General features: G+C 35.5%; 2 protein-coding genes across 2 annotated transcripts in view; one reads left to right on the forward strand and one right to left on the reverse strand.

Annotated features, from left to right (window-relative positions):
* Positions 1-727: 727 nt before the first annotated feature.
* On the forward strand, positions 728-2,876 carry PP2D1 (protein phosphatase 2C like domain containing 1). Its single transcript, XM_063453126.1, has 2 exons — positions 728-1,727; positions 2,167-2,876. The coding sequence occupies exons 1-2, from the start codon at positions 728-730 to the stop codon at positions 2,874-2,876; spliced, it is 1,710 nt and encodes a 569-aa protein (XP_063309196.1).
* Positions 2,877-3,547: 671 nt separating this feature from the next.
* The window catches only part of RAB5A (RAB5A, member RAS oncogene family), a 31,901-nt gene continuing 23,131 nt past the window's right edge, over positions 3,548-12,317 (reverse strand). The window contains exons 4-6 of the mRNA XM_063452299.1: positions 9,654-9,776; positions 7,679-7,772; positions 3,548-5,059 (exon numbers count right to left, since the gene is read on the reverse strand). Coding sequence (XP_063308369.1) covers positions 4,944-5,059; positions 7,679-7,772; positions 9,654-9,776 — 333 coding nt within the window. The 3' untranslated portion in view covers positions 3,548-4,943. The remainder of the gene's footprint in view (positions 5,060-7,678; positions 7,773-9,653; positions 9,777-12,317) is intronic.

The raw sequence follows: 12,317 nt of genomic DNA on the forward strand, positions 1-12,317 counted from the left end.
TTCTTCTATGTTTGGGGATATTTCCCCGAACATAGAAGAACCCAACAGAGCAGGGAATCCCTTAACTCCTCACTTACCATCCAATTCGTTCTATGAGCGAGTCGTAGGAATGGAACCCGGTCGGTAAGTGAGGAGTGTCTATAGTTATACTTGTAAATCTGGAGGCATGCATATGAAATTTTTTTGAAATAGCTGGATATAATTTTTGTCCAATACCCCTCTGCCCATAAACTCTTGCTGTTCAGTAGTTTATGGGTTACGTTCAGGTTCCAATGACTAGAATAAGACCAGAATGCAATATTGGAAAACAAAATAGGTTCAGATTAGTTATTTAGTATATATTTATTAAGAAATTTACGATTACATATTTTTACTTTTCTCTACTGGACATCATGCATAATAAATATACTCACTTACTGCTAAGTATGTCTGTTTAACGATTCTATTCATTTCATAAATAAAAGTTGTGGGTGTTATGATTTCAAACTTTAGTCAATGTGCCTATTGTGAAACTAAGTTTTGCAGACAACATAAGTCAATGAATGCACTATGCTAAACAATGTATGGTTTATAATAGAGTAAAGAAAATTATACAACATAGTTGAAATACAATTTAAATTTAAATTAATTCCAACAATGTTAATAGCTTGATATTTATTTTAACTTTAGCTTTACACTGGTCAGATTAATAAACAGACTGATCTTGCGTTTCTTTTTAAGCTCTAAGATGAGGAAGGAATCACTCTTGCCCAATATTGCAGAAGTTACAAATCTTAACGTACAAAAAGATGAGAATAGAAAACTCAACAGACCTGACATTAATGAGATTTGGATACCATGCTCAATATGCCATCAACACATACATCAGAATGTATTCTTAAATCATAAACAGTTACATAAAGCGTTTAATTTGATGGGCTACAAGGTAGCAGACAAACCAGCAAACATTGAAAGTTTAAAATCCAAAAAACTACAAATAGTATCACAGAAGAATAAATCTTCACCTTGTATGCTGAGAGAAAGGCATATGATAAATCATTGTCATGAAATCATTCAAAGATTTTTATTCTCACCCGTGAAATATACCAGTACAGCAAAATGTGCAGATTTTGAAAATATTCTCATTAATACAAAAGAAACAAACAATTACTTAATCCGATCTATAGTAACATGTGCTGATAAAAATATAACTTGGCAAGCAGACATGGAAGATGTATTTGTTGTTCTTGATAATTATGGAAAGAGAGAAAACACCACATTTATTGGATTATTTGATGGATATAATGGCACATCTGCAGCACTTAATGTGTCATTGGAACTACCGGTTTTATTTTTGTCTCACATTAAAGATGTGGATCCATCGTACAAACTTACAGAGGAAGAAAACTATTTTGTCAACTCTTTTGATACGGTTTTTAAAGATAGATACAAGGAAACAGAGGATAATTTTTCATCTGCAGTACAAAGTAAAATGACACAAGGAATTAAGTTTGAATTGATTCATGCGTCATATGCAAAAGCCTTTTGGAGAATGGATAGGATTTTAAAACTTGGGAGGAAAGAAAAATCTTTTTCAAGATGGAGTGGCTGTACAGCTGTGACTTGTTTGATAGATGGACTCACCAATATTGAAGAAGGTCAAGAGAAAAATGATACAGGCCATCTAAGTGATGACACAAAACACGCACTCAAACGTAAACTTGGAATGCTGCATTTAGTCAATCTTGGTAAGCATATGCTCTGTTCTAAATCAGTCATGGTCCATTAATCCTTAAAGGACCACTATAGTGCCAGAAAAACAAACTCGTTTTCCTAGCTCTATAGGGTCTTTGGGTCTTCTCCCTCCCTACATCTGGGGATCTACCATTTAATTCATACTCCTCATTAAAAATTATATCACAATTAAAAACAAATACATTCTCTAATACAAATTGTATACCAATGCAACACAGACTTCAAATTTTTAACGTTAAACAAAAACACAATGTAAGTCAGATTTCAAGTGCAATCTTAGAAAGACAGCATACTTTTTTTCCCGTTTACGACAGAATAACCTACAAAATGTTTGCTATAATTCTCAAGAGAATTTCATGAAAGTTTATGAAAGAGAGGTTGAGATTAGTACACAGATTGCATCATGAAAAATGTGGTTTAATTACTTTACAGGTAACATTAAAGCAGTTTTGTGCAGAAGCAGGAAAAGCTACTGCCTTTCACAAGAACACAGCACATCTAGTTCTCAAGAAAGAAACAGAGTGAGAGAGGCTGGAGGATCTATCAGTTCCAATGAAGATCATGGGCTTGTTGAAGGATTCTGCAAATTTACAAGAGGGCTAGGTTTCCATGGAGACTCCAAACTGAAGAAATCCATAATCCCTGCACCTTACACCATCTCTATCCCTATATATGATTCATGCCAATTCATTCTTCTTGCATCTAGTGGTTTGTGGGATGTATTGAGGGAAAGTGAAGCTGTTGCAGTAGTTTTGGAGACCTTTAGATCTTTTATACAGTGTACCAATAATAATACACCTGAAGATCTCAATAGTCAAAATGTAGAAAACAGTGCTTTAAAGGTAGACAACAGCAAACTTAGTCATGTCCCAAATCTAGTAGCACCTGAAAGTTATGAAGATGCTGTTGGAGAAATGGACGCATTGAAATCACCTACATCCCAAGAATTATTTTTTGACTATTCATGCCACGATAACCCAGATTTAAAAACAATGTATAGCAATGCTGCAGAACATGCGTGTAAAGAGTTAGTAAAGACTGCAATCCTTGCAGGATCACAGCAAAACATTACAGTTTCTCTTATACTCTTACCTGGAAGTGCTAATATGTGTGAAGTAAAAGGAGTGCTCCCAGGCAATTAGTTACGCTGGAATACTATCATGCTCAAAAATAAAAAAGCTAAACATATAAGCATTTTATAGCATTTTATTCAAGCTTTAACTGAAATGTAAAAAATAAAATCCTGGCTCAGTACCAAGACAATTTCTTTGTAAATGCATAAATATTGCACATTTACAAGGCGTTTCAATATACATTTAAAGAATTTTGAATGGACAACATTTAAAATTGTACAGATTTAAAGTTGTGCTTATCTTGCTTCGGGGAGGTGACACCATACTTCTCCCCAAAACAGTATTGGAGACAACACTGTACTCAGTACTGTACACAGCCTATTAAGCCACTAGTTTAAAATTTAAGAAATACACACTTCTGCAATTTAAGATTGCTACTTTTACGAGATGGGGAACAGCAGTGTTTAGCGTAAAATGCACAGACTCCTAGACATTTAGTACTTCTAATATGTGTGGTATATACATGAAACATGTTTTCTAGTGTATATGGGATTTAGGTACAATATAAGGAACCACGGAAAACAAAGTACAAAACAAGGGGGGAAAAGAAACAAAAATAAAAACCCACTAAGAAGGCTTCAGTTATCCCCTCATGAAAACCAATAGTGCTTGATAATTAATAACATTTGATCTTTGGGTTTTCAATCACAGGAGTTCAGTAAATAAGCATCACCCACAGCAAACTCGTAAAAGAATTTTATTATTACTTAAAAATATTCCATGAGCAAGAAACTTGATATTGAATCAAAGCTTTATGATTAGTTTAATGCCTGCTAAAATTTTCTTTCAGTTCTCAAAAGGATTATACAGTTTTTACACACATTTAAACCCAATGCTCAAATGTTCACCTTTAATACATACAGGAAATAAAATGTTACAGTGTTAAATGAGATGCAGTTAGCAGTGTAAGAGCAAATCGGGAAAGAGGAAAAAAACGTTAGCTTTTTATTTCATAATTTTTTTTTAGTAACTGTACATTTTTAACCAAAATCTTACAAGTAACAGAACATATTAAACATAAGTGAAGACTACAATTCAGTACCCTATTTACAATACAATTTACTTTCTGATTTTAAGATAACTAAATGGAGTACATGATTGTTAAAACATTGGATATATTAGAATTTTATTTAGCAATGATGAGAAAAAAAAACACCACCCAAAAGAGCAGAATTATAAAACAGAAACTAAAGAGTGCTGTGTACCAAGGAAAGAAAATTACATCTCCAATGAATTACCTTGACAATCTTTCATGGGATTTAAACATGATTTTTATATGTTGTTTTCAAATGTTAGAAAGAAATAAGTATTCAATGAGAAAGAAGAAAAATCTACAAGGAGATCGTATTTTACTTATTTTTTAAGAAAGGAACCAAAAGATTAAAGGCTGAAAACTTATAAATAAAGTGGAATGTATGTTTGGGTTGTGCTGTATTAAGGGAGATTTTGAACAAATACTGCAAAGAAGAAGTTTTCATACCCTGCTTCAAATAGCATTATTAATCGTGATTAGAACAAAACCATTCAAAAGTATTCCACTTAGGATCAATATTTACCGTTTTCCAAAATGCCATGGTTTTACTGGGTTTGCTACTGGAAGAAAAATTTAAGGGGTAAAAAATGTTACTGTTCTATGAGATGCTCACCCCTTGATGGTTGACTGGTTAAAAATATTGACTTCATGAGGTCACATATTCAGCCACGCTAAATATTGCTAAAAATTATTATTTCATTTTTACCAGTTTAAGGATTTGGTTTTAATTGATCAGTATATTCTTTCACACTACAACAACTGAACTTCTTTCAGAAAGTAATGCATGCATGTTAAAAACCAGATTCAGCAGTAAAATAATTCAGTATTAGAAATTATACCACATAGTAAGTCTTTGTGTTTTTTTTTTTTTTTTTACTTTATATTTCACTGGGCCAAGAAAAAATATTTACTGCCAGGGGGACTTGCAACGCATTGCGCTGAAGGGCTGGCTCTAAGGCCAAGAAAAGGTTAAACACTCAATTGTTATGAACAATTAGGAAGCAAAAGAATATCAATACAGTGTAAAGTACATAAGGGCTTAGTTAGTTACTACAGCATTGACTTTTGCTAGGTTGTGCAGCTTCAGTAAGATCTACTCCTCTTCCTCTGGTGGTGTTTCCTCCTCCAGTGTGTGGTTCCGTCTTGGGCAATTTTTTAGCTTTAAATAAACACAAGAATAAAATCAGACAACAAAAACTTAAATATATGCCTAATTCTGTAAGATTATCCACATGTAAGAGTTAATGCAGCTGGTATTAAACGGCTTAACCTCAATAAATCCCAATTTATGAAGTGCCAATGCGGTCACAAAAATGCAAGTGAGTTTATTGACACTTCATGAAATGAGATTGCATAAGCAAAAACTAAAGCATAGCATGCATACACACAAACAATATTGTGAAGCAAAGGAGGGAGTTGGAAATCAGGGGAAACTAGTTTATTTGCCAAGATATTTCAAACACTTCAAACCCATAAGGCACTTAAGCTTTTGAAGAGTGTGCCTCCTTTTTTCCACTTAACAAAAGCAACTCTTTCAATAGAAATTGGCACTTTTATATTTCCGTTTACATATGTTTCCTTTTATACAGCTGGGAGGTGTTTCTTGTTAGCTTAGCTCCCTGGTACAAAACCAAAGTGGCGAAGCGTGCCCAGAGCATTCAATGAGCTGTAGTACAGCTCAGTGAAGTCTGCGACTGGATAGCCATGCACATGAACGGCTGGTCGGCAAGGCTTATCAATACGGCATTCTCAAACCCAAAGGGGAAAATGTATGCCGAGGAAGCCGAGTGGGGCTTGCAGTAGTTGCAGATCTAGTATTTTCTACCTCACAGTTGCGTTTGTGTCTGTGTGTACAGAACTAGTATTAAAGAAACCTGTCCAAAACACATAGATATCTTGTGACTGTCCAATCATAGACTTCCCATTGCAGCTCAATGAGAAGTCTTTGAAAGGCAGGTGCTTTGGGCAACTGCCGGTCTCGAGTTTTGCTTCACTGAGCTATAAAACCAAGAACTAACACGATTGGTTGCTTGATTGACAGCCAGGAGGTGTAACAATATTAAATTTATTAAAGTGCTAATGTCTATTGAAATCTGCACTTATTACAAAATGAAAAAAATTACAGTTCATACTTAAAGCACTTAAGCAAGCTAAAGCACTTTAGATATTTAGAGAGTTAATTTAAATGGCTAGATTAAATACCATAAGCATTTTGCATTGCAAAGTAGATATGCACCAAATGAAAACAAGCGTGCATTTAATAATGCACTTTCATTAAGGGTATATCTGAAATGGAGAAAAAGATGCAATTTGTGGCGCTAAAATGAATGGCAGCTAGAACACACTAGTGGGTGCAATCACATAAAACCCACAGGAACATAAATACACAAAAACAAAAATAGTGTGCAGCGCATCTACAAGACCCACAGATCTTTAGAAAATACAAACACAATCAGTGAATGTGTGGTAGAAATAAAAGAGATAAATACCCCAATATCATTAAATCATTGAATTGATTGTTGCCGACTGTCAGTCTTTCACCGTCTGCAACTTCCGGGTCTGTACGTTCCACCGCTTTACTTCTGGTATCGCATGCGCTTCCGGTAACGCACTTTGGAACGCATGCGATACCGGAAGTAAAGCAGTGGAACGCACAGACCCGGAAGTTGCAGACGGTGAAAGAGATATCATCGGGTTTCTTGCTGATTGGTCTGATGGCAAAGGGGGCGGTTCCTAAATACCTGTTTTTCCTCGCCAAAAGGCTTTTAAATGTATGTACATTTTACAATATTGTGAACTGCACCTGAGGAAGACGAGATTAATCATTGAAACGCGTTGTGCTGACATTGATGCTGATTTTGCAAGACCTTAATGTAAGGTTTTTTATTTATTTGTAATAAATGTGATTTTGTTACTCTTCTAATTTGATGTTTGCTTGCTCCATAATTCATACACTCTGAGGACCAAGCTTCACCTCTGGGAGTAACTTCAGGATCAAATTTGGGACATTACATCTTAAAGTGACACCACCAGAACCAGTTTTTATACAAGATCTGGCAAATGCTTATGACCCTCAAAGATTTAATGATATTGGGGTATGTATCTCCTTTATTTTTACCACACATTCACTGATTGTGTTTGCATTTTCTAAAGATCTGTGGGTCTTGTACATGCGCTGCACACTATTTTTGTATTTGTATACCTGAAATGGCTTGCAAAAGTTCTTTTGTTGCAGATTTTGCGATTCCGACCCTTCTAACTCTGCCCAGACTTTCCAATCACAGGCTTCTCAATGCAACTCAATGAAAAAAGTCTTTGCAAGCCAGATGCTCTGAGCAATTGCCAGCCTCTGGAGTTTAGCACCACTGAGCGAACCAAACTAGGAAGTAACCGGATCGGTTGTCTGATATACAGTTAAATTAAAGTTAATTTGTAAAAGTACCAATTTTTACAAAAATGGGAAATTAGGACTCAATCTTCACATATAAAGCACTTCAGCAAGCTGTAATGCTTTAGGGGTGTCCCTTTAAAATAGTTACATATATTAAAAAAAAAAAAAAAAACTTTCATAAAATTATTCTTCTTGATGGATCATCCTCAATCTCATGTTTAAGCACATATTTACAGAGCCTATTCAAAAGCATTACTTTCCATAACTACATAGCCCATTGTTACATTGTGTGTGTGTGTGTGTATATATATATATATATATATATATATATATATATATATATATCTTGAGTAGTTAACACAGATCTCTGTTCATATTTAGACGTACCTATTGCCATGAATATTTCATTCACATTCACAGATGTCTTAGCAGACGTCTCCATGAACAACAAACTGTTATCATCAGCATAAGCCTGGGCTTCCTGTAAAGTAGCAATATGTTTACTTATGACACACTGAGTAATATTCATATTCTTTTCACAAAAGAAGCGAGTAGACAAATCTTATCAAGTATACAGTATAACTTATGCAATCCCTAACATTTTCTTTTATAAAAACCTACATTGTTTATTTGTAATTAAACTTCCATTTATATTCAGGAAACCAGTAAAATATTATCTACCCCATCTTTTATTATAGGACTATTATAGAAGAGGTTATCCGATTAAATGTGCCTTTAAATTATCACCACTGTTTTAATCTGTTTCCTGGAATTGATCGTTGGTCTTTTTTTATAAATGTTACTTTGTCCTCGTTAGCAAAGAGAGAAGGAGAAACAAAAGGCAATGCTCCGCCCACCCCTTTAAAGGGACACTATAGTAACAAGAACCACTACAGCTAAATGTAGTAGTTTTGGTGTTTAAAGTCGATCCCTGCAGGCTTTTCAATGTAAACGCTGCCTTTTCAGAGGACAAGTTAAAAGGCAGTGTTTACATTGCTGCTTAGTAACACCTCTAGAGGAAGTCACTCAGACTGCAACTAGAGGTGCTTCCTGTGACAGGGTTGCACGTGGTGCAGCACTGTCGTTCAGCATCTCCACACTCTTCATAAAGTTGCTGAACGTTCCTCGCATTATTTTCCTATGGGAAAGCACTGGATTGTCTGAGATCATCAAAATGGGTTGTCTCAGCCACAGAAGCAGAGCCACATGTGGTGAGACCGGTGCAGTGTGAGTGTGTGTTGGGGTGTGGCGGGGGGGTAAGGTGAGTTTAACAGCGCAATATAAGGGGGACCGGGCACCTAAACAGGCACTATAATGTTAGGAATTCATGTTTGTTATCTGTAATACATGTGTTCCTTTAAATTCAATATGTACCTTGGATTGCAATATTCACTGCTAAATCTTTTATGTACATTTAAAATAAAATTGAGCACAATGTGAAAAATTGTCAAAGTGTTTATGTGTTAGTCAGTGAGAGTGTATTTGTACTGTCAAAGAGTATGTGTACCTTAGTGTGTGTATCTGTGTGTCAAAGTTTGTGTATGTGTCACTGTGTGTATCTGTCAGTATGTGTGTATGTATATGCCAGTGTATATCAGTGTGTTTGTATGTGACCATGTGTGTGTATCTGAGTGTATGTATGTATCTATGGGTGCATGAGTGTGTATATGTCACGGTGTGTATCTGTTTGCCACTATATGTGCCAGTGTGTTTATCGGTGTGTCAGATACACACACTGGCACATACACACACACACACAGATACACACTGTGTGTGAAGGTGTATCTGTGTTCCACTATGTGTCAGTGTGTGTGTTAGATAGATACATGTACACACACACGCACACACATTAACACATTTTTTTTAAATAAACTGCACCGTCTTTTGTACCGGGAGGGGAGTTCATGATGTTGATACATTATGGCAAAAGGATTCCATGGGAAAAAATAATTGTGAACCCCTGATCTATAGTATCAATAAACATTAAATTTACATCTGCCTCTATTTTTAATTTAACAATTCTTGTAGGTAGAGCAGTAATGGCTAAATTCAGCCATTGCAATAATGTTGCTAGTACACTAAATCTGATTGCTTATATGGTGCTTATAATCTGTTTAAAGTTGTATTCTCATGTTGCCATTTTAGAAAATTAATTTCCTCAATAGGATATTTGACAGATGTACTCAACTGTTTTAGTAAACTTTACCTTGCAAAGCTTGGTAAAACAATGAACTTCCTAATAATAGGCAATAGATCATGAACTAAAATACAAAGAATGTGTGTGGTCTTAAAATACAAGTTAAAGAGCATAATTTATATTTCTTTCTTGTTATAAAAGGAAAAAAAAAAACAAATAACTTACTTGAAAATCCACAGCACGCTTGGAAGCCAGATCTGCCTTGTTACCCGATAAAGCTATGACAATGTTTGGGCTTGCTTGTCTCTGAAGCTCTTTCACCCAGTTCTTTGCTCTTGCAAATGATTCCTGTGATTAAATCACATTGGTAGCAGTTTAATATCTTCAAGACTAAATATATATATATTTAATACATATTTTTGAACGGGAAAGAACATTACATTTCCCTTGTAAATACATTATTTTTTGTTTCAATGAGTGTGAGGTTTTCACAGTATATATAAAAAAAAAAAAAAAAAAAATAGTGTGGGTACTACAAGGTTGAATTCATGATCAAAGACAAAAACTAATTGTGGTCAGTTTTATCCAAAAAGCATCTATATGTGAAATGTATATTTTCAGTTTCATATCATTACTGCTTTTACAGAATGTTAAGTAAAGAATGTACTAATCTGCATCAAAGAAGAATATACATAAAATAAGCTCTCTCTCTGACAAAATAAATGGCAATACCACGTGTTGAAATAATATTCCTTTTTCAATACTGTGACAAACTGAGCCTCATCACGTGTTCTTGGAGGGGCTTGCTTGCCAGCCTCCTGCCAAAAGACTATGGGCCAGGTCAGCGACTGTAAAGACCCATATTTTATTCCCCCTGGTTCAGCACTTTCCATAGAACCGAACGCTAGCTCACTGGCAGCTGTTCGCATGGAACAAAACCGCGAATAGACTTCAGGGGGACTTAGCTGCGAATGCCCTGGAACTATTTTCGGCATGAAAACTTCATGGTTCCCAGTCGGTCCCCCAGCGGCACTTAGTCGCGATTCTATGAAACTGTTTTTGGTAGGAAGAATTCGCGGTCCCCAGCAGCACTTAGCCGCGATTCTATGGAACGGTTTTGGTCAAAATTATGACTTCCAGGATATTCCAGAACCCCTAAACCGATTTGGGTATGTTGTTCACCCGGATCGGGGCTATCAGGGTATTTTGTGTGTTTTAAAGGTACTTTTGGGGTGTTTGGAGAATTGAGTTTAGTATAATGCTTGACTCAATTATCTCCCAGGCATAGGGGATGGATTGACCTATTTTGTACGGGAGTGTCCTGGACCTGAGAGCCATTGTAATTATGTATTTATTTCTAGTGTGGTTTACTCAGGTCCAGGGGGAGTGCCTCTTGCATGAGGACGGTCATAAAAGGCCAGTTGTGGCTACCATTAAACAAGATTTGTTTTACCCTTCATGAAGTCTAGGCTCATGTTTGGGGGTTTGGAGACCTATATTCACACTTTGGGATTGCTATATTCACTATACTCCCTTGGATCACAACACTTGTCCTAAAAAGAGCAGCCTGCTTCGCTCTCTGGACTAGGAGAGGTCTACCCACTGGAAGCTGGTCTTGGGTCCAGGGTGGGTGGAGGACAGCAAGACCCCAACCAAGCTGCGGCGGTTTGTGGTGTTTATGGTGGTAATGGGGTTCCAGTGCAGTGCTCATGGTGCTTGCAAGTACTAGGAAGCCGCGATTGGCGGAGGTACTTGGTCGGGTTTCCAGGCGGTCCTTCACAAATACATGCAACTATATTTGTGGATTTTATTTTTTGTATTTCTGGCATTATAGTTAAATGTTCAGAATAAGAAATTTTCCTAAAAATTGCTGATCTAGTCAAATTTCACATGTGTTAGTCAGCAACTGCTTTTAGGTGCAGATGTCTATTTAGCTAACAAGTAACACTTTTCCTCTAAAACCTCTGTGTCTGACTCCTTGCAGAGATTTAAAGGACAACGATCCCCTCAAAAATACTTTTTAATTTAAATATAATAGTACTTTCATCAAATATAGAAAGGACATTTTTATATATGAATTATAGGCAAATAAAATGAGGAAAAACTAATTCCTACCTTTGTTATAGGACAGGATTCTTCAGTCATATACATGTCCCTTTGGTCTGACAGTGTTTTTAAACAAACAGACTCTAAAAAATCTCTATGGTGTTCTTGCTTCTGTGCAGGGAGTAAAACATAGAACACCATATACATTTTTGTTTTTTTCAAAACACTGTCTGACCAAAAGGTGCATGTATATGACTGAAGAATCCTGTCCTATAACAAAGGTAGGAATTATGCTATAGGATTGTCTTTTTAAAAAATAAAATAAAAAAAAATTCCTTTCACTACTTGATAAAAGGATTATATTTAAAAATTAAATAAAATATTTTTTGCGGTGGCAGTTGTCCTTTAAGTATATGTGCGGCCATCTTATAGCACAAATAGTCCCCATTCGCAAATCACATGAATGAAGATACTTGCCCATAACACTAGACATAGCTGAGCAGTTTCTGTTAACTTGTGTGAGTAGTTATGATATTTTACAGTAACTGAAGTTGCGATTGGGTGATCATTGCATTTTCAATTCCAATGAATGAATACAAAAAAATTTAATTATCAACTAGCCAAACATTTAATTTCCTTAAATATTTTAATTTTGCTTTTCACAAGTATGCAGTTAAATTCAATAATGGAACATAATCAAGGATTAATTTGATGGTATTGTCCTTTTGGTAATAAAACACAGGAAACAATCCATTGTGTAATCTGTTTTACAAATAAACTGGTTCAGCAGGTAAATGTGAACTGGTTTGAAGCAGCATATATTAGGTAGAAACATATGCTATT

The sequence above is a fragment of the Pelobates fuscus genome, chromosome 4 (assembly GCF_036172605.1).
Source record: "Pelobates fuscus isolate aPelFus1 chromosome 4, aPelFus1.pri, whole genome shotgun sequence".
Taxonomy (NCBI): Eukaryota; Metazoa; Chordata; class Amphibia; order Anura; family Pelobatidae; genus Pelobates; species Pelobates fuscus.

Coding starts and splice junctions, on each gene's coding strand:
- PP2D1 (XM_063453126.1), top strand. CDS start 728: ATGAGGAAGGAATCACTCTTGCCCAATATTGCAGAAGTTACAAATCTT. Junction 1,728..2,166: donor GCTGCATTTAGTCAATCTTG/GTAAGCATATGC, acceptor ATTACTTTACAG/GTAACATTAAAGCAGTTTTG.